Source organism: Lathamus discolor, chromosome 1 (genome assembly GCF_037157495.1).
Source record: "Lathamus discolor isolate bLatDis1 chromosome 1, bLatDis1.hap1, whole genome shotgun sequence".
Taxonomy (NCBI): Eukaryota; Metazoa; Chordata; class Aves; order Psittaciformes; family Psittacidae; genus Lathamus; species Lathamus discolor.
This window is the reverse complement of record NC_088884.1, coordinates 66,610,329-66,632,241: the sequence shown is the minus strand read 5'-3', so window position 1 is coordinate 66,632,241 and position 21,913 is coordinate 66,610,329. Positions and strand designations below refer to the sequence as shown.

Sequence of the window (21,913 nt, the reverse complement as noted above, 5' to 3'; positions counted from 1 at the left end):
GACTAAGAGACAGCCTTTTTTGCTTTGTTGGCGTGAAGACAATTAGAAAGTTGAGCCTTCCATTATCTCTGTATCTTTAACCCCTGATGGATCAGCTCTTCAAACCTTTCAGGGCTTATTGGTCCATTCAGAAGAGTGGGAGAGAGACTGTTACTGGAAAATGCTCCTGAGTCTAGTGCTTTGAGTGATTTTATGCGATCATATCAGAGGAGAGTGGGAAAAAAAAAAGTGTTAATGAGAATGCAGGCAGAACCACATATATAAGGAAGTGGAAAACTTCTCTCTTAACATGGAGCTATGGAGGGCCTTTATGGCAACTGATTGTAACCACATGGATCCATGGACACAAGTAAACACTGCGTAAACCTGTGAGTCTCTTGGGAAATATTAATACAGATGTGGAACTGGAAGCAGTTCTTAGTACAGGTATGCAGCTGTGCACTTATTTAGCTGAACTGCAGCTGCAATTATCAATATTTCTGAGTAATTATGAACAGTACTGCATAATCAGGCAGATATTATCCCTGACAGATGTAACGTGAAGATGGAGAAACCTGCTGCACACACTGGAATGCTTGTTTGGTAATGAATGCTCCAGCTAATGTTACTTTGGCTGCAACTATGTCTATGACAGTATACCCCTGCTTTCCATACCTCTATTTTCTCTTTACAGACACCAAGATTTTATCTCCGGGGTCAGGTGGGCATACCCTGATCTAGCCCCTAAATGGTGTTGGTTTGTTGTTGGAGCACTCAATGTTGGAGAGGTCACAAGGATTCTAGGTCCCTGGTTTGGATCGGAGGCTCCCATTGCTGTCTTGGTTTATAGCCAGCAAAGTAACTGTAAAAGCACATGGGGTGATGAGTGGAGAGAGGAATACTTTAAGAGGGAACTTCTCAAGATTTCCTTACAACTTACAGTTCCCACTAGTAATCTGCAGGCCTTGCATCTGTGTGTGTTAGGGCACATTAGATAGAGAGGGTTTTAAAGCTACCAGTACAGCATGTAAAAAGACAAGGATTGCCAGGCCATATTGCTTATAGCAACTTTGTCTCCCTGGCATTTAGAGATTCTAGCTTTGCCAGGTGATGATTCTGTTTTGAACTTGGTGTGCAGTTCCCAGGGTGAAAAATTAACACCTTGCACCTTTTAGTTGTATTTAGAGTAAAACAGTTACTGGAAAAGGGACAGAACTGTGCCAGAGGGCTCTTGTCCTAAGAGGGTCTTCTCAGGGTCTGAAGCAGAAACCTTGGAGGAATTGTATCAGCAGTCTTGCTGACAGATCTTCTTGTGCTCAAGTTGAGCAAATTTTGATTTGGATTCCCGCTAATGGAACCAGAATATTCCAGGGACATGAGACCTGGGAGACAGGCAGGATTTTACCTGTTTTCAAACCTAGTGCTTCCTGAGCACATGGCTTTTGTGGTACGAGTGAGCTTCCATGCTGAAAAATGAATAAGGGGAAAATAGCAGCTTTCAAAACACTGGATCTGCTCCTGGACTGCCTGGGGCAGAGCTGCTGATTTTCCTGATTTAGACCAGAGTTTGTGTCACCATTATATACCTTGGACACACAACCTGTGGAGAGGGAGCTGTGCTTTTTCTCTGGCTTGTGTATCTTCAACAGACTGGGTAATGAAACCATCTTGCAGAGGTATTTGTAGAGCCCTATTATTTCAGATGGTCCTCTGCCTTGCTCTTGTACAAATACAGTGAAGGTCATGTTTTGCACAGGTGTATGCTGGAAGTTCAAGGACAGAATTGCTGTTGAATAGCTAGAAACAAAGATAGAATTTTTCTGAGAAAACTACTTCTGGTGACAACACTTGAACTGAAATGGAATGTTTGGGCTTTTAGAGACTCCAATCAAATAAAAAAAAAGCCCTTTTATAATGTTTCAGAGGAAATCTTTGGGACAAAAGCAATATGGAAACCTGAGGACATTTTTAAAAATTCATTTTTCAGGGTCACACTTTGCTGAGGTATGGTGTCATCAACATAGGGGTATGCAGCCACAGACATTTATCTCCCATGTGGGAATAGACACTGCTCTTAACACTGAAGTCAAGATGTGTATATGAATAGAAATGCAGACCACTTACTTTGAGATGCTCACTGTGGGATTCATGTTTCTCAATCACTCTAGAGCCAGGAGGTCCCTCTTTCACCATTGGCAAAGCTATCTGGCTGCTGTGGGGGCTGGTATTCAACAACTCTGTGCCAGTGCAGAATCCCAAGGGCACCACTAGCAAGATCATGGTGTCAGTGTGGGCCTTCTTTGCTGTCATCTTTCTGGCCAGCTACACTGCCAACCTGGCTGCCTTCATGATCCAAGAAGAATACGTGGACCAGGTGTCTGGCTTGAGCGACAAAAAGGTAACGTATCCACCCAAACCCCCAGAGCAGCTTTTTCCGCAGAAGAGGCTCTCTTATACCCTCTTCCCCCTCTCCTCTTTGCTTTTACTGGGCAAGTGTTCAGTTTTTTCAGAGTGACATCGTAGCTTTAGTCCCTAGTTTAAATAGCACAACTGCTCTTTGTTGGTATTCGGTTGCATTTTGTCATGTTTTAAGCACTTCAGGAATGAATTAGAAGCAGAGCTGAGCTGTGCTTACTTGCATGATCCCAAACCACACCTTGATCATCAGCAAGAAATGAATTAATGGAGCTTTGGAGATGATATCTATAATGGCTGTAACCTGTTTTTTCTCGATGAAATAATTTGTCTTTGTAGGAGCACTGGCCATTAGCCTATCAAATATGATCTGTTAGTTTATTCTGGGGATGAGTTCTGCCCATGGGGGTAGATCAGCATGGCTTTGATGATTTACTATTACTTGCATTTGAAGTTATACTGTCATTTTTTTCGAGGCCTTTGGAAGCTTTGCGCAAGAAATTGTTTCCTCCTCAGAGTGGGTTTCGCTGCCTTGCTTACATGCACGACATTTTGTCCTTGCAGAGCATTTGCTTTTGCTGGGCTTTGCACACTGAGGATTTTTAAAAGATTGCTCATGCATGCAGCGTAGCACTGGCTGGTTCATGAGGGTCTGAAGCTTTGAGCACTGCTTTATTTTTGTTATGTAGTGAGGTTACTCACAAGGAATTGAATATTGTGAGGCTCAATTGCCCATGCTGAATTTGTTACTCTAACACTGGGGCTGCTTAAGGGGTCATGCCATTGTAGGGCAACCAAACAGCAATAGGTCGCACACATTCCTGTCAGGGATAGCAGCAAGAGAACTGCAAATGTCAGTTTGCTGCTGCTGGACTGGTTATAGTTACTGTCTCATGTGTCCCCCAAGACAGTCTAGAAATAAACTGTGGCCAGGCCCCCTGTGTATACAGTGTCCTGTGCAGCAGGCTGGAAATTCTGTAGTGGATTAATTTTTAAGAGATTCCCCCCTAACCCCCCTTTTTGTTGTTTTTTCCTGGAATGAAATATGATACAGGAAATAATACAATCCATGCAATACAATACAATACAATACAATACATACAATAACACAATCCACGCACGGGTTTTCCTGTTACATGTTTTAATTTCAACCTCAATTTGTTTCACACTGTCTCCAGATTTGCACTGTGCTGTGTTGAGGAGGAGGTGTGCTGTGTTGAGGAGGAGGTGGAGGGCAAGATGCTTTTCTGCCAGGTAGAGGTTGTTGCTGAGACTCCTTAGAAGCTGTGGACTCCCTCAGGCTGAAAGACACTGTTCAAAACCAGCCAGCCCTATCAGAGTTAACATTAGTTTGTCATCATTAGGTTTTCAACTGTCTGAGCTAAATGGGATAGCTCATACCTGTGATCTATTGTTTCAGGCTGTGCCTAGGCTCATGGAGAGAATCACACTTTCATTCTCATGTTTTTCAAGATATACTTCATACCTGCAGAGATATGTGCATGAAATATCAATTGAAAGTGGTAACTCCTGGAGCTTCACAAAGCCTTTGGATACAAGCTTCTGGGACTATTTTAGTCGATTTCACTGTAGGACTACCTGTGTGTGTTGTATCGAGGTCATTTTCTTCTACTTTTCTTTGCCAAAGTTCCTGTGTTTGCTTTTGGTATCCTAAAGTATATGTGCTTTCTTTCTTGGGGAAGTGAAAGGTCACAGTACATACTCAGGTTGTTGCAGTATGCCTCAAACACAGCTGCTAGTGCAGGTACAGCATCTGGATAAAATTACAATCTACCAGAGTATCTGGAATCAGATGAAAATTGGCTGGTAAAAATGAAGGCCAATTGCTGCCTCTGGAGGATAAAGACAGGTGGGACTAACTTCATCCAAAAGATGTGAGTGAATGAGCTTGATCTATGGGGCTCATGGGTTTCTGTTCTCTGAACTTGTGGGGGGCCCTGCAGAATGTGTTGCAACACTTCAAGATGCTGTCATTTAGGAGTAATTCACTCTTCTGAATCTCCTCTTTTCCTTCTTCCAAAGCCCACATAATACTTACAATTCACTCACCCCCAGACAATGCACTGCTTGGCCAGGGTGCAGGCACATGCAGGGGAGACGGAGGTGTGCTGTGCTCCATCTACCTTTTCCTGCCTGCTTAAATTAGCCAGTCACTCGCCAATGCCACTGGCCAAGAGGAAAGACTATATCTTTCTTTTTTAACTCCAACGTGTGATCTGGTCTCTGCAGCAGAAGTGAAGCAGATCAGCCTCCCAGCCTGCTACATCAGCTGGCAAGGGCAACTGTGTCCAACACAAGGAGTCAGCAGAAGATGTAATTCAAGTTGATAGGCAAAGGGGTAGTTATTTTAAGGGATATTGTTCTACTTGCCTAGACCCAGATCTGCTTGCAAATGTCTTTGTAGCATGACAGTACCTGGGGAAGGTGTCCCACTGGCACTGTGCAGCAGCCAAAATGCCAGGTGCACTCACAAAATCCATTACTGTGCCTGGCTGGGGAATGCTTGTCAAGGTCAGGCTGGCTACATCCTGCGACAGCCACCCTGAGGGTCTCCTTAGACCCTCATCCCTGGGCCTTGCCTGGAAAGAGCTGTTCTGAGAGATGCCTACTGCTCTCAACCTGCTGCTTCCCCAGAAAAGCAGGTTGAAACACTCCAGCTGTCTAAGGACTTGGATGATGTCTTGGCTGTGCCCCAGCACTTACTTCTTAATGACATGCAAGACAATGACTAACGTCATGTCCCTGCTATGCTGTGTGGATGCCTGAGCAGGTCTGTTTGAGCTGGGCTAGAGTGGATACCTCTGTGCCAGGGTAATAGGCTGGATTGAGGGTGGTTTTGAAGCTCCCTGTACAGAGCTTAGTGATCTCTTCCACTTTCTCTCTGGCCCAGGTGATGCTCACTCTGCTGAGTGCTCAGTTGATCCAAAACTGGTGCCAGAGCTGACCCAGAACCCACCTCATGATGGCTTTAATTCCTCCATGTTAACCTTTACAGATGTTAAATCATTAAGCTGTGGCTTGATGCTGGTGCAGCTGTGGGCAGTTTCAGGAAGGAGAAACCCACTCCTTTCCAAGAGCAGCACTGGCTGAACTGCTCTCCTTCTACATGGATGCCAAACCAGCACCAGCCACCTTTGCTGGTCAACCTTGTGCAGTGAAGTGGCTGGATGTGGTCCTGGCAGGGGCAGAGCTGTGCTGGCCAGGTCAGCTCCCTGGCTGGAGCTCTGCCCTTGGTTGCGGCACCAGCACCAGCAAGCCCTGCCAGAGCATCTTTGCATGTGGCCCTGGGCTGTATCCATCTGGGGTCCACATTGGGGGCTGCTATGACCCCAACCCTCTGTGAATGCCCTGCTGGTAAGGTGGCCTGTCACAGAATACTTCAGTCAGCTTCTGGGTCTGGATTTCATCTGACTGTAATCAGGATATATAACCCAATTTCCATTAACAGGAGCGCTTCAGACACATTAGAGAAACAAGCGCCTGTGGTATTTCAGTCTAATGAAGGCAATAAATATAGGAAAGATTATATAAAATGAACTAATGTATGAAATAATATAATAGGTATATGTAATTTCCATTCATATATACAGTAGTAATAGAATAAAAGCAAATGTGGACAGCCAGCAAGGCATTTAAATAGTTTAGAATGCAGTAGGTTAATAATAAAAAAATAGTATCCATGCCTATAAATTAGTTGGAAATGCCAAAGAAGCAAAATGGTAATTTTGTAATTGACATAAAAAGGAGAGAAATGGATTTCTGCATGCTTGCAAATTAATACAGATTGCTGAAATTTCACGTGTTTGACTTATTTGGTTTTTAAGATGTTAGTGAAATGCTGAGACAAAAGGCCTGTTTCTATGCAACACAGGTTAGCTATTTTTTTTCAATAAATACGCTTTTATAAAAAAAGGTATAATTAGTTTTGGAGTTAAAACTGGCCAATATTTTTATTGAAAAATATTCTGGGGTGTCTTGGTTTCAGATAAACCATGACTGGGGACAGAGTAAGAAGGCAGTGGGAAATCCTGATATTTGTCAAAGTAGCTCATTTTTAGTATACTTGAAACAAAATACTTTGATATTTCTAACATGTATTTTTGACCTGTCGTTTTCTGAAGTTGCTACTCATAAAATTGACCTCCATTAAAATAAAGGGGAAAATAAATATTTTTTTCTGTTACAAGGGGAAAGGACAGAAGGAAATAATTGGAAGACAAAACAACATATTATTCTGAGGTGAATGAAACGAAGTTGATGCAAAGCAAGAGTCACACCAAAAGTCCTGCAAAAAAAAATCTGCTGTATTTCTGCAGTAATAGATGCTTGGCCATGAAATTGAAAAATGAATTGTTTCCCACATTGTACTCTGCGGCATATTAGATCCAAATTATCCAAGGATCCCAGATATGCAGGACACTTAAGCATGTGCTTAACTTTGTGCTCATGAGTGGCGACATGAAAATCAATGGGCTATTATGCATATGCTTTTCTGAGCTTGCAGCTTTTGTACAACAAATACCTGTTCTGGAGAACTCTAGGAAAAATGCAGAAAGGGTACATCTATCAGCTAGGAATTTTCTAAGGGGACCAAAAGTGGGGGTTACTCTTGTACCTTGTAAGGTCTGTAAGAGGAAGGTTGTCTAACCAGATGGCTTGAAGGCAGAACAAATCTTTCACGGGATTGTGCATTTGCTATCAACAGACATCTGTGGTACTTTCACACATTTCTGCACAATGCAAAGGAAGTTTTATGTGATGGTGTCCAAAAGCAGAAATTAAGAAGTCCTTTCAACAGCAGTGTGACTTTTATTGTGAGGACACCTTTGTAAAGATACGAGTTAGCTGCCCAGAAGTAAGATCATGCCAATTTCAACTCTGTCTTCTAGTGATAGATTAAAACCTTTTTCAAAATGCATGGAGTCCAGTGTATGCTGCTTGACCAACAACCATCAAAAGTAATTAAGTCTCAAAACCTTATGTCATGGGGCAGAGTTGAATTTCTTTCTTCAGTACTTCATTGTGGATACATCTTCGTGTAAATAAGTTGAACTGTGTGCAGTCTTTTGCTTAAATATGACCTTTGCACATAACATTGGTGCTTAATATAACAAACATTGGTTCATAGTGAAGTGCAGAAAATTCAAATAGTCTAAGTCTGATATTTTCTGATAGTCTGAAATTTTATGTCTTAAAATCTGATGGTTTATCTGCACCTCTTTGTAAATCATCAGTTACTATAGCATGAACTATTTGCAAATACTATACAGTGCAGAATATGTTTGTGTAATTACATATTATGCTAAAGTCTTCATATTAATAAATAGCTATTGAAATAGCTGCAGCATCTCATTATGTTAGTAATAGAACTTTCTAACAGGTGGCTTACATTTATTGTGTACTTAAATATGATCTTAGATAACTTTTTACAGTTGTAGATGGGTACATTTATTGTAGATTTAGTCATTCAGCACTCTTCAGATTGGCATGATGTTATGCTTTCTGAGATCCTTGGAACAAATCACTGTGCCTGTGGGCTAAAAAGTGATTCTATAATTTTAAGGCTATAAATGTTTAAAGTCAATGTTTTTTCAAGCATGCTTTTTCTCCCCTTCCCCACTTCAGTATTACTTTCTTTGTAATTTTCCCTCTTTTTTTAAGCTCAGGGCTGTGTAGTGCAGAGCTGTGAGGAGGCTACAATACGCTTTAGCCTTGACTCAGCCTCTCAGGATTCTCTTCCGTTGATCTGGAGGCATTTAATGGCAGTAAAAACTTGTAACGGGACACTTCAGGATTAGTGTCAGTTAAAATGCAGTTTAGTTGAGAACTTAAGCAGGTAAGATACAAGGGAAGGGGATACTCAGAATCAGACTGTAGGCTTAATCCATCCTGTTGGAAAAGGAGAGATGCAACCCCTTGGGCTTTGCTGGTGGCACAGATGAGAGTCACTGGATAGGGGATGCTGGCAAAGGGGCAGCGGCAGTGTCCTTAGCTTGCAGCTTTTGCATTCTCGCCACCACACAGTCCTGGCCTTTCCCAGACCTTGGCCACCACTGACTCTTTTCATCTTCCTTTTAACTGGCTCTTGGAGCTAACCCATTGGAGGCTCTGAACAAATTTGGTTGCTTCTGTGCTAATTATTTGGCAGTCTGGAAAAAGTCGTCTTTGGAGAGTTGCATAAGGGGGAAGGAAGTCAGGGAGAGCAAAGGATTGTCCTGCTTCTCACGTCAGTATAAGTAAGCGGAGAGGGAAGCAATGAATATTTTTATTTATTATTTATGCGGTGCCATAAAAATACTTGGCACTCTGCAGTCAAATAAAAGACAATGGCCCTGCCACCAGGATTTGGCAGCCTGAAATGAGCTGGCCTTCTTCATCTGAATGGTCATGGCTGAATTGCTGGGGCAGGGGAGAAGATGGGAAGATGAGATCTACAGGATTAAAAGGAAATACAGTAGAGCCCTCCTCCCCCTTTCATTGCTTATGCCTAGCGACTGTGACATTTGAAGTAGTATGTACATGCATATACTTGATAAATATTTGGCTAGTTGTATCTTCCCAGGCATTTTTACTTCAGGAGCCCTGCTTCTCCCAGGCCTTTGGCTCTTCAAGGTAAAAATTCCCCTGGGTCCTGGTAGCCCAGCAGGCTTGCTTGCTTCAGGTGTACCTGCTCTAGTCCCCTGGGACCCACAAAGGGTTACTACAGCTTTCATTCCTCTGCAGTAGTCCATTTGCAGATAGGAGGTATCTTTCTGCAGAAGGCTAAAGGGAGGTGTTATCTCCCACCTCTGGGATGGTGCTGAGATGCCCCACATACTGTCTTGGGTACCTTTCTTTTTGCTTTTCCTCCATGCCTACAGAAGTGCTGAAGAAATTGCTCTGATATGGTGACCAGGCTTTTCTAATTACTTGGATGAAAATCTGGCCCCTGAAGTCTTTGGGAGGTTTTCTGGACTTGTGCAGGGTTTTACCCTACTGCCCCATTGTTGGTACCCACATACAAGGTGCTGAAGCAGGCTGGCTACTATTAGTGCTCGGAACATAGAAGGCTCTGACCTGCGTTTCTTAGTGAAAATGAATGAAAAATGGAATTGCTCCCCCATCAAACTACGTCCTCTGAATTTCTCAGTGTGTTTCATAATTTGTTAACCAGCTGTCTCATGTGCAAACAAAACAGATTTCAAACTCCTCTGTACTTAGCTGCCACCTCTCCTCTCAAGGTCTTTTTCATCAGTTAATTTTCTCCCTCTGAATGAACATCTACACTTCTAATGATATAAACGTAAATGTACTAACTGGCATCTTTCTGCCTCACTAATTTCTGTTCTGTGCTTGCCTGGAATTATTCAGTAGGTGCCTTTTGCCCCATTGTGTTTAGCTTCTAAGGAAGCTGTCTTCCAAGGGTGGAATACATGGCATGATTTGATACTGGGATACAGAGATGATCTCCATTCTCTACATGCAGGCAAGCAAAAGTTAAGTGCACTGTAGATAAGATCCATAGGGCAACAGATAGGACTCTGCTTGTCTACTATCACACCTGCTAATACTAGGGCTGTGCAAGAAGCTTTTGTCCCCAGCTAGTGAAGCTCAGTGTTCCCACTACAAATGATGTTCTCTGGTCAAGCTTGAGGAACTCCTAACCCTGTGACTGACTTGAAGCCTATAGCCTGCCAAATATGTCCTGAGCAAATTTTAAAACCTTAGTGTTACCTTCTGGGTGGAGAACCTGCACATAGGCTGCATAATGCTCACACACTTGGAAGACCCAGAAGACACCTGGTTTGGTGATGGTGAGTGGACTCTGTCCACATGTGATGGTCTGATCCCTGGGGGGCTCCAAAGGCTTGGCATTTCCATAATGCCTGGATCAGCAGAAAGGCAGTGTGGTCCCAGCATGCGCATGTAGCCCTGGCTGTGGAAGACACGGAACCCCTGAAATGCCTCCGTTTGGGGTGATGCTGTGCTGGCAAGGTTTTCAATTTTTGGCTCTCTGCAGAATCAGCACAGAGCAAGCATGCACATAGCAATCCAGCTTGTGAAGAGACTACACAGTCCCACTGTGTGCATTGCTCTGGCAATAACTGCATGTGATGGCGGCTTCTTCCACCAATTGGATCTCTGCTTTCACCTCAGTTATTTTGCAAGGGCAACTATTTTTGAAGTTGCTATATTTGAACTCCTTTCTTTTGCTTTCACCTCCCCCCCCCTCCACCTTTGCATTGTCACTAGGTTGCTGTGTTCCCTTCCCTGACCCACACGTGTCCCTATTTCACCACCAGACATTCATAGATATTTTATTTCTTGTTCGTGGGTCTGACCCACCCTACATTTTCTTTTAAAAATTACTTTAATCTAATTCTTTGCCAACTTTGCTGCAGTCAGCTGCACTAATTGATAACTCCTTTCTCAGACTTATCTAGAGGAATTCATGGGTGAAAGCACTATGCAAAGCGAGACCAGAGAATTTGAAACATCACCGAGTATTGAATAAGATAAACCACAAAGTCAAAGTCTGAGGGAGCACAAGGTATTTTTATGCTCTCCCAAAACTGACTTATATTGGATTTGATGCTGTTCATTCTCCTTTTTATTTTTTTCTCTTTTTTTGTGTTTATAAATTGAGTCATGTATTGTTTGACTAGTGAAGACAAGAAACTGGGGTTTTGACACTGCAGTCTTAAGGCTGATTTCTTCCACTGGTCCCAACAATCAGGAGGAGTTGATATGGTGACTGGATTCTGAGCTGAGAAGAGTCCCAGCTGCTGTTGAGGAGGTAGAGGGTGATACTGTGAGGGAATGCAGAATAGAGGAAATTGGAGCTCAGTTAATAAGAGGATTTGAAAGCTTGTAGTTACTTAGAAATGGCTGTGACTTCCACCTTGGGAGTAAAAACTGTTTGCAATATCAAAATTAGGTGACTGCAGAGGGGAGAGGGATGCTTTAGGAATGAAGCTTGAGAAGTATCTGTAGAAGAAATTAATGAGTAATAGGAGAATGAGAGCACAGTCTGCTCTCTTCACATATTATTGTACCAGTGCTATGACTTTATACCAGTGCTATGACTTTATACGTATGCCGTTGGGCTGGCACACTCCTGGCTGGGATGCTATTGTAGCAATGTGAAAGTGCCCTGCAGTAACATACTAGTAGAGCAGATTCCATGCTGGGAATCTGTAGAGCACTTCCTCTACCAGAACAGGTGATGGGCCACAGTTGTGTGGAAGTTGATACAAGAGAGTCACTGAGGAGAGTAATGATGACCACTGACTCTCACTAGTAATACTTTTATTGTCTTGCTGTGAGCCTTTTTAGTGTAATGTTCTCTCAGTATCTTGAGGTCCTAATCAGAAGTACGGTGGAGAGCATGTCCAGCCAAAGGCAAGTCAAGGCAAGACCTACTGGATACAGCCAGAGGACAGCAGCAAGAATGGTTGCAGGTCTAGATAATACAGCTAATAAGACTGAGGAAATTGGGTCACTTTGGCTCCAATGCAAGAACATGGAGAAGAAGCCGCTTGGTGATCTTCAGAAACAGTAAATGTTTCTGAAGAAGAAAAAGACACCTTCACCTTTAGAGAAGAAGACACTTTTAATTTCCGTATCCATGGTGAAGTTAACGGAAAATATTGTAGTTGGATTGCAGCAGGAAGATTTTAGTTCGGACACTTGGAACAACTTTCCAATAGTAAAAGCCTGGTGTAGGTTGCACAGGGAATAGTTAGGGGAGTTTCCAGGTCCAGCCATCTTCCCCTGCAGGTTGAATGAAGAGCTGTCAGGAACAATGATGTCTAGGAGAGACCTGCCAGATCAGGTGTCTCAGAGCCAGATCCAGGTCTGTGGTTCTGTGGCATTGTTCATGGTGCAGCTTGGGAACAAAAATGACATATTTTGCAGATATGAAAAGGACAAGTCTCCTGTCTTTGAGATTGGTGCATTAGCTGTGAAGAAGTTCATTTTCTGGCTGAAACAGAGGATACAAAACCAAGATGGCTTGGGCAGGGAATGTTGCTGTGAACATGAATAGTTTATCAAGACCAAAGTGTAAGCATAGAGCTACCTCAGAATTAGACCTGAAAACCACTGGCCCACTCTTTAATTTTTTAACAAGTTCTGGGTGAAGCTCCTGTGCAAACAGTCTGACTGGATCTCAGGCAGCAAAGAAAGGTGCTAAGTGACTGCAGTGACATGCAGCTGAACCAGAGCAAGAGGAACCAACCAAGGATGTTTGGGCAATGCAGAGACGTTGTGCTAAAATTACTCACTCAAGCATGGACTTTGCTTTTCTAGGCTGATACCACTAAATCTTATGTTGCAGCTCACTAATAAATGCCATCTTTTTTAGAGATATTTGGCTTGTGCCAGAACAGATATCTAATGGTTGCACAGCTGCCAAAAAAGCAAGCAGAGTGCTGCTTATAGGCGTCTGCAGAAAAGGTTGTGACTGATGCCCTGATGGGCAAGTTCAAGAGAGGGGTGGGCACTTTGGGCTTTCTGCTGCCCACAGCAACTGTCTCCTTTACTTGCAGTGGGAGAAGTTGTCCTGAGGGCCAAATGGTTCAGTAGCAGGATTCATCTGTGCAAATGTAGGTGTCTAGAGGCAACTTGGGTGCACCAGAGTATTCAAAATACCCTCCAGTGGTAAGAAAATCCGATGCAGGGGCTATGAAAGACCTGCTCCCAGGGTGAAATTCCCTTGGCATCTCAACTTGGCATTTAACACTTGGGCAAATGAACTGAACCCTGAGTATCTAGCATGGGCTCAAGCTCTTTTGTACTTGGCAGGTAACAGAAGAGCTGAACCTGTGGGCTTTATTTTGGTGGGTCAGATCTGTGGAGCTTCCTGTGGTAGAAAATTTAATCTGGGGGTCTGGGCCTTATAAAGTGAAAGGAGCCCTCCCAGAGAAGCTGTGTAAGAGTAAGGCACTGCACACATACACACACACAGCAAGTTTTGCCAGCTCATTATGTTATCCAGCAGGGCATTATTCCTTTTTTTTAAAGCAATGTAAAAGTAGATCAACTGATTAAAAAGAGTCTTTTTGTTGTGAGAGCTTGCTGAGTTTGGGAGACTGCTTTCAATGCTATTGGCAAATACTCTACAGCGTAAACAGGGCAGATAAATAAGTGCAGATGCGCTTTTCTGTAGGAACCATTTGGTGATAGACAATATATTGAAAAAAAATTCTCATCAAATTAATTGTGGCCAATTAGACATAACCCCTTCCCCTCATTCCTGAATCCCCTCCAATCACGGCTGCCTAAATGGGAAGCGCTCCTATCACCTGTTTCATTATGCAGATTGATATTTGAACATCTGAGAACAATGCTGCTTTCTGCTCGGCATGGCTCCAAATTGCTAATGAAACAGCTCTGCCGGACAAGTCACTTAAACCTGCTCTCACTGCTGCTGTCGACAGCTCTCATGGCGAGTTGCAGGGGGAGCAAGAAAGGGGCTCTCCACTCTGAATGTGCTAATAGCCCCCAGCCTGTGTGTTTATCACTCTTCAGAGCAGGAGGATTTATGCTCTCTGACTCTGAGAGGTTACTTTTCCCAAAGCCGTGCTCTGATTTGGACTTAACGCTTCTTGATTTCAATTTGTTAAGTAAGGGGTTGAAGACGTGGACAGCTGCTGAATACAGGCCTCTTATATTCTAGAGATATCCCAGCCCTTCAGGCACATTTAGTGTCTGCTTCCCACCCTGATTTCTAGCACCAGTTTCTGTCCCACATTTGATGTGAAGTCAGCTAAGGGATTTCTTTCATGGGGAAGAGCATTTCACATCACCTTGACTAAAAGAGGAGAATCTCATGACCAAGGCCCCATGGTAAGCAAGTTGAAGGCTGCAGGTGGGGTACACCCCCCATCCAGGGGTCTTTGGCTTGCAGGGCTGCAGCTGAGCCCTGCGGATTCCCTCGCAGGAATTCACCCCTCGAGGCACATAGAGCTGGGCAGCAGGACTAGGCTCATGATGGAGGGAAGTGTGATTGGCGGCTTCTACAAGTGTGGTCCCTGTACAGCATTGTTTGCTGCTCCCTGCGACTCTCTGCAGCTGGTTTTGCTCAGCAACTGGTACAGTTGCTTATCTTCCCCTCCCCTTTTATTGCAAAGTTTTTTCCCAGAACTTCACAGGTCTCCTCTTTGCAAATGCCTGAGGTAGAGCAGTTGTGTCTTAGGGCTCTGGCAGGAGAAACATTTATATGAAATGATGTGACAGTTCTCTCATTAATCTAAATTCTGACCCTTTCTGTCAATGTCTATGGTTACTTCCTTCGTCAATATTTATTAAAGCATTGAGATTACCTCTGCACAGGCTGCCTCCATGTAATGGCCCCTGCATTGTGCCTCCGCTCCTGTCTCATGTCTCACAGATTCCTTCTAGACCAGCCTGCCAAAGTGCCCTGCTTCCCTGGGGCTGACACTTCTGATCCAGGCCCACTCTCCCAGCCCCAGGGAGGAGCCAAACAAGTGATTTTCCTTACTGAACTTTTTGACAACAGGGTCAATTAACTTTCTTCCTCATGGATCTTCTCCAGTTCCTCCACACATACTCCTCCACCATGCTGTCAGAAGAGGACACACTCCTCCCCATACATTTTCTTCCTTGTGTTTTCTTCCTCCTTCAGTATAAGTTGTGTGGAGCAGAAACGAGCTCAGAAAGAAGCAGCAGTTCTTGGCTCTGGAGAGCTCTTCATAGATCCCTTCATCCCTGGACTGAGCTGTGCCCACCTACTTCCAAGCAACAAATGCAGGGATTTTTCATCTGCTATAACCTGACAGAAAGCTGCATGCGTGTACCACTGTTACTTCTCAGATGTGTAGAAGCCACCAGCCTGGCTTCGTTCTCTAGAAACATGCTTTTCTAGTTGCTGAAAACAGTAATTTCATTCAAGAAAACTGTTTTAATTTATTTATTGGTTTCCCAGGAAGTTAAATATTAAATATGGAGCCTTTCATCTCTGGCTGCTGAGGTGGGCAATTGAACACAGGGAGGACAAAGGGTAGTTCAAAGGTGGGATCGTTTCCCTCATCACAGCCCTGACTGACTCTATAATCCTTACTCCAGTTCTTAGACATAGTCATGGAAGCAGGCAAAACTAGAGATCCTGTCACTGGGAATGGTGGCTGAAGTTATAGAATGGACATTGGATGGGGCCTCTTTGTTCTCTTAACACTGTTTGGGCCCAGAGGGAGGCTCTCATAGCTGCTGCCACTCCAAAAGGCATGCTGAAGCTGAGATCACACCAATGTTGGTTGGGCCTGCCTGCTGCTTGTCCTGCTGACTTCACTTTGTTGGAGGGCTCTGTGGGGATGGGGGGTGCAGACCCTGGGAAAGCAAGTTGCCCACTTTGCAAACCCCTGTTTTAGCATGCTGCAGTGATTTTTCTCCCATCAAAGTTTGCTTTCTTTACAGATCTTGATAACTATGGGTTTGTCTTCATCCCTAGCGGGTGTGACAAGGTTCTAAAAGCCACCTTACTGCCTGCTTTGTGCTATGTGAAACCTCTTTTTTTTTTTTTTTTTTTTTTCTGGTGAGGTGCCAACCTGTGTTTCAAAAACCTCCCTGATATTTAATTTTGGCTTAAAGCAATAGGACATGTCTTCTGTCTCACACACTTCTGTGTGCACGTACAAGCCAGCTCATCTTACCATTCAAACTGGAGAGTGATCCTCTGCGCAGTCAGATGAGTTGACTGGTACGCAGAAAGTGATATGAATGGTGTGTTCACCTACCATCTCTGCATCACTGACACAGCTCGTGTTTGAGGTTATTGTTGAGATGTTATGAATGAGCTTTAGCAGCTTGGCCTCCTCAGCTGAGTCAACCAGGTTCACAATTGTCTTTGAGCAGAACTCAAGAATAAGGCTCATCTGCATGTGTTTTTTTAAGCTGTAGCTGTAGACAGCAGCCACATTTCCACTGTAGATGGTAGCAGTTCATGACTGCATATATTCATGTACCAGGATGTTGCTGTTAAATGGCCTGATCTTCAGTATGTTCTTAGCATGCTTCTCAAGATCATCCAAATATGCAGTCACAGTTGAGAGACAAGAATTAGCATCAAGCAAGCTACTGCTTGACATATCAGGGGGGCTGATATATCAGTGAGGGAACTTCCCTCCATCTAACCTACTTTTGCAACTTTATCTGTACTGCTTATTCAGTTCCTAGCTTACAATTCTGTGCTCCTTCCCATCTGCTGGTTCTAGAAGTTTTAAGCAGTCTTGATAATTGACAGTCTAAATTTTGCTGCTCATAAAATCCCAGAGAGCATTGATTATGACTTGAGTTAAGCAAGTGGCATATAAAACCTCACAGCCTTGCGGACGTAAGGGAATGTTATGATGGATGTTTTTCTTAGGAGCAGCAAAAGGTTTGGAGTATTCTGTCAGCCAGTTATGAGCATTGAATGTCACTAGTGACTTGCAGCCACTAATAGCATTTCATGTGGGACATTTGCCCAAAAGTTTGAAAGCTGATCATTCATTCAGTGAAGTGGGTGTGAGGTGTTCTGAGAGGCATTTCTCCTCATTAATTGCTTTTCTACTTCAGTCAGAATCAAGAAGTGCAAAGGCATCCACAGAGCTGAAAAATATACTTTTTTAGAAACTAAATGACACTGTGGATAAAATTCACACAGATTTTTTCTAAAATCTTTCCTTGATTGTGTTCCAGAGCCACTCTTACCTTTTCCCTTTCCTTTTCCTTTTATCTAACCTTTTAATCTTTGATTACTTGCTATTTAGTGCACTTAATCCAGAGTGGACAAAGGTACCGGGTTGCTCAGATTTGCTTCTTGGTTCTTAGGCACTAACAGGAGATGTCTGTGTTTGAAAACAGTAAAATATAGAGGAGAGTGTGTTCTCCCATTCAGATGACTGCTTTTTGCTGAAAGATTGTGAGAAATGTTCTTTTTCTGTCTCTCCAGTTCCAGAAACCCAATGACTTCTCACCCCCTTTCCGCTTTGGGACAGTTCCTAATGGCAGCACAGAAAGGAACATTCGCAACAACTACCCCGAAATGCACAGCTACATGGTGAAGTTCAATCAGAGGGGGGTGGATGATGCACTGTTCTCGCTGAAGACTGGGTGAGGCTTCCTTCTTCCATGCTTACTCACCAAAGAAACCTGAGTTCTTTGCCTGCTTGTCTGGAATTATTTTTTTCTGGGATTTGGAAAATGAGCATCCATTATCACTCCACTGCAATATTCAAGGCCAGGTCGGACAGAGTCTTGGGCGACATGGTCTAGCGTGAGGTATCCATGCCCATGGAAGGGGGGTTGGAACTTGATGATCTTAGGGTCTTTTCCAGCCCTAACTATTCTATGATTCTATGGTTAAAAGTATAGCAAGACCAAACACAGCACAGGAGAATAATTCCGTGGTTCTCCTAGCCAGGTTTTTCTACTGAGATCTGTACAAGAGTTTCTGGCTCTAATGTGTTTATAAGACTGTTTAAAAAAAACCAAACAACAAAACCCCAAAAAAGTCTTCTGTATCCTTGTGCATTTTTGTCTTGTGTATATAAGTCCCAAAGACTTTGCTTCATCAAGATGTTTCATGTTGATGTGTCCTTCTGCATACACAGGAAAAGCTCACAGACCTCTGTGGACAAAGTTTTTTTCAGTGTATTTATATTGTCATCTGGAAATTCTTCTGTTTTCCCTCCTTCTGTGTATAAAAGATTATGTTAATCAGGAAGTTGAAACAATCCTTGTCAGACTAATCCCACCCCAGTGTATCAGTAGCTAATACAGTATAATAGAAGGTGTGCTTGAAGCAAATAGTTTGGAAGTAGCCCTTCTCACTGGAATATTTTAGCATCAAGGGCTGAACAAAGTGTTGTTTGAATAAGAAGGAAGTATATAAAATGAGAGCATTTCCTTGGGTAATTTGGGAAACATGGGAAAAATAACTTGCAAACAGTATGTTTGAACAACTCATCCTATTTTAATAACAGTGAGTCTGTGAGGGAGCTAACTTAAATGCCATTTTGCAAGCTTTTGTCCTTTATAATCAAAGACCTCCTCCCCAAGCTGACAATTTTGGTTGTCAGAGCCCAGCCCCAGTGAAAAAAAAAGACCCCCGATGTTTATGCTTACACTTGTGTTGCACTCTTATAAGAAAGTTCATTCCAAAGCACGAATGAAGATGTTCAGCCAATTTAATTACTGGATTGAATGACTCTTCCTAAACCTGTTTGCCAGGTTCAGAGGCTCAAAGCCCATTATAAATGATTGTACCACTGTTGGATGTCATCCTGGGAAGGTACATTTGCCAGGAAAGTCATCATCCAGGAAATAAATATACTCTGTCCTGCAAATATATGGATGAAATAGAGCTTATCACTTGCAGTAGATGGCATCCTGGCTTCATATCCACACTTGGACAGACTTCCCCACAGATATGCAGAGATAATCACCATACTGGAAATACATGTGCAGGAGGTGGATTGAAAAGATAGCATGGGTGTGAGAATGTGCAAGTTGGAAGATCTTTGGTCTTTTCTTGAAAAGTGCTTCATTTGAGATCTAGTGGGAGGATTTACTCATCGCCTATCTTCAGTTATGTAGAAGATGCAGCCCCCCAGAGACCGCTTCCCACACCCTAATCAATTTATTGCAATGAGAGGAAGGCTCTCATCAGTTTGTTGTGCTGTCTACCCAGCCCAGCCCGTAATGGGCTGTCTTGAAACTGAATTTTTCTTTAGGTTTTCAGCTAAACACTCTTTGCCAAAGAGTTACTTAGCCTGGTAAATCATAAAGCTACTATGGTGGCCACTTGACATAGGTAAAGATTCATTAGTGCTTTTCACAGTAACCGAGGAATGACGTCATGACTATATTTGATTTGAAAAAATTATGTTTTGCTCAGCCAAGTCATGCCAGCAGTCTGAATCTGAGATAACCTTTTCCTCACTCCACCCCCTACTTTGTTGTTATTGATACAATTTCTAAAATATTTTAGGTTCCTTTAAGATGAAAGACAGCACAGAAATATAAGCTATTCTTAGGACTATAGATGTCCTTGACTTCCTCTTTGTTCATCTGCATCATGCAGTATGTTTGTATTATGTTTTCTTTCCAATCAAAAATGGTGATTATCAATGAGTCAGAAAGAAATAGACAGTCCTCATTTACAATCTAGCTTCCTCTGTATACAGGTTCTAGGCTCAGTTTTTAGTTAACTCTGATGAAGTTAAAGATGCAAGTTATTGTAGTCTACCTGAAAGAGGTTCATTTCTGCCTTAGTTACCTGAGAACACCTTTGAACTCACACAGATTCTATCATTTTTGTACTACACCTCTCTTGTTTCTTACACATATGCAGGAAGTTGGATGCTTTCATTTATGATGCAGCAGTGCTAAACTACATGGCTGGCAGAGATGAAGGCTGCAAGCTGGTGACAATTGGGAGTGGGAAAGTGTTTGCCTCCACTGGCTATGGCATTGCCATCCAAAAGGACTCAGGCTGGAAGCGCCAGGTTGATCTTGCCATTTTACAGCTTTTTGGAGACGGTAAGTGACAAGAAAAACAGGAGATCTAGTTTTCCTAAGAAATATCAAGTTTTGCATATAAGAAATAGATGTTCCTAGCTCTCTTGCTTCAGGTTAGAGTTGAGGACAGGAAATTACTAACAAGGGTTTGTTAAGAGGCATTGCACCAGAATGTGAGATGTCGCTTGTTTTATGTTGTTGATGCAGGATGGCAGTATCACAGTATCATCAAAAGCAATGTCAAAAGTACTAAAGGTTTCATCGAACCAGCTCAGATGTGTGCTTGAAAAATATCTTGTGTGAAGAATATCTTGTAAAAACAAGATTCCTCTTGTGAACTTTTCACTAGCTTTGAGGTTTTGCCATGACTAAACCCACTAATTATGCTGGACTTTCTGTGGTTATCCCATGCTTTATAGTTCTAGACAAGATCAAGACATACATTTACAAAATATAAAAAAATCTTTCTGGATGAAAGAGTTAACTCAGATTTTCTCTGGCATTCTCTGTGCCTGGCAAAATCTTGGAGCAGATTCTTCTGGAAGGCATGCTAAGGCACATGAAAAACAAGGTGCGTGGTGACAGCCAGCATGGCTTCACTAAGGGGAAATCCTGCCTGATCAATTTGGTGGACTTCTATGATGGGGCTATGGAACTGATGGACAGGGGTAGAGCAGCTGACATCATCTACCTTGACTTGTGCAAAGCGTTCGATGCAGTCCTGCATGACATCCTTGTCTCTAAATTGGAGAGACATCAATTTGATGGGTGGACCACTCGGTGGGTAAAAGAACTGCCTGGATGGCCGCATGCAAAGAGTTGTAGTCAATGACTCAATGTCCAGCTGGATCACCAGTAATGAGTGGTCCCCCCCAGGGATCGGTGTTGGGACTGGTCTTATTCAACATCTTTGTTGGTGACGTGGACAGTGGGATTGAGTGCACCCTCAGCAAGTTTGCCGATGACACCAAGCTGTGTGGTTCAGTTGATAGGCTGAAGGGAAAGAATGCCATCCAGAGGGACCTTGACACGCTTGTGAGGTGGGCTGATGCCAACCTTATGAAATTTAACTGTGCCAAGTGCAAGGTCCTACACCTGGGTGGGAGCAATCCCAGGCACAGCTACAGACTGGGCAGAGAAGAGATTCAGAGCAGCCCTGCAGAGAAGGACTTGGGGGTGTAGATCTTTGAGAAACTTAACATGAGCTGGCAGTGTGCGCTTGCAGCCCAGAAAGCCAACTATATCCTGGGCTGCATCAAAAAGAGCATGACCAACAGGTCGAAGGAGGTGATCCTGCCCCTCTGCTCTGCTCTTGTGAGACCTCACCTGGAGTATTGTGTGCAGTTCTGGTGTCCTCAGCATAAGAAGGACATGGAACTGCTGGAACAAGTCCAGAGGAGGGCCATGAGGATGATCATGGGGCTGGACCACCTCCTGTATAAAGACAGGCTGAGAAAGTTGGGGCTGTTCAGCCTGGAGAAGAGAAGGCTGCATGGAGATCTCATAGCAGTCTTCCAGTACCTGAAGGGGGCCTATAGGGATGCTGGGGACGGACTCTTCATTAGGGACTGTAGTGACAGGACAAGGGGTAATGGGTTAAAACTTAAATGGGGGAAGTTTAGATTGGATTTCAGAAGAAAGTTCTTTACTGTGAGGGTGGTGAGGCACTGGAATGGGTTGCCCAGGGAAGCTGTGAATGCTCCATCCCTGGTGGTATTCAAGGCCAGGTTGGACAAAGCCTTGTGTGACATAGTTTAGTGTGAGGTGTCCCTGTCCATGGCAAGGGGGTTGGAACTTGGTGGTCCTTTGGAACTAAGGTCCTTTCCAACTCTAACTATTCTGTGATTCTATGATTTTCCGAAATGTAAAAAAGCAAGGGAGGACTTGAGACTCAGAAGCATATTTTGCAGTGAATTTTTACTCAGAACATTATAGTTTTGTGGGGTAAGGAATTCCTTCTCAGAAAATATTTTCCTGGCTTTCTCTTTCCATTACA

General features: G+C 43.3%; 1 protein-coding gene across 1 annotated transcript in view; it reads left to right on the top strand.

Moving 5' to 3' along the window:
* The window catches only part of LOC136013054 (glutamate receptor ionotropic, NMDA 2B), a 41,083-nt gene that overhangs the window by 14,040 nt on the left and 5,130 nt on the right, over positions 1 to 21,913 (top strand). The window contains exons 7-9 of the mRNA XM_065676321.1: positions 2,148 to 2,377; positions 17,348 to 17,508; positions 19,751 to 19,938. Coding sequence (XP_065532393.1) covers positions 2,148 to 2,377; positions 17,348 to 17,508; positions 19,751 to 19,938 — 579 coding nt within the window. The remainder of the gene's footprint in view (positions 1 to 2,147; positions 2,378 to 17,347; positions 17,509 to 19,750; positions 19,939 to 21,913) is intronic.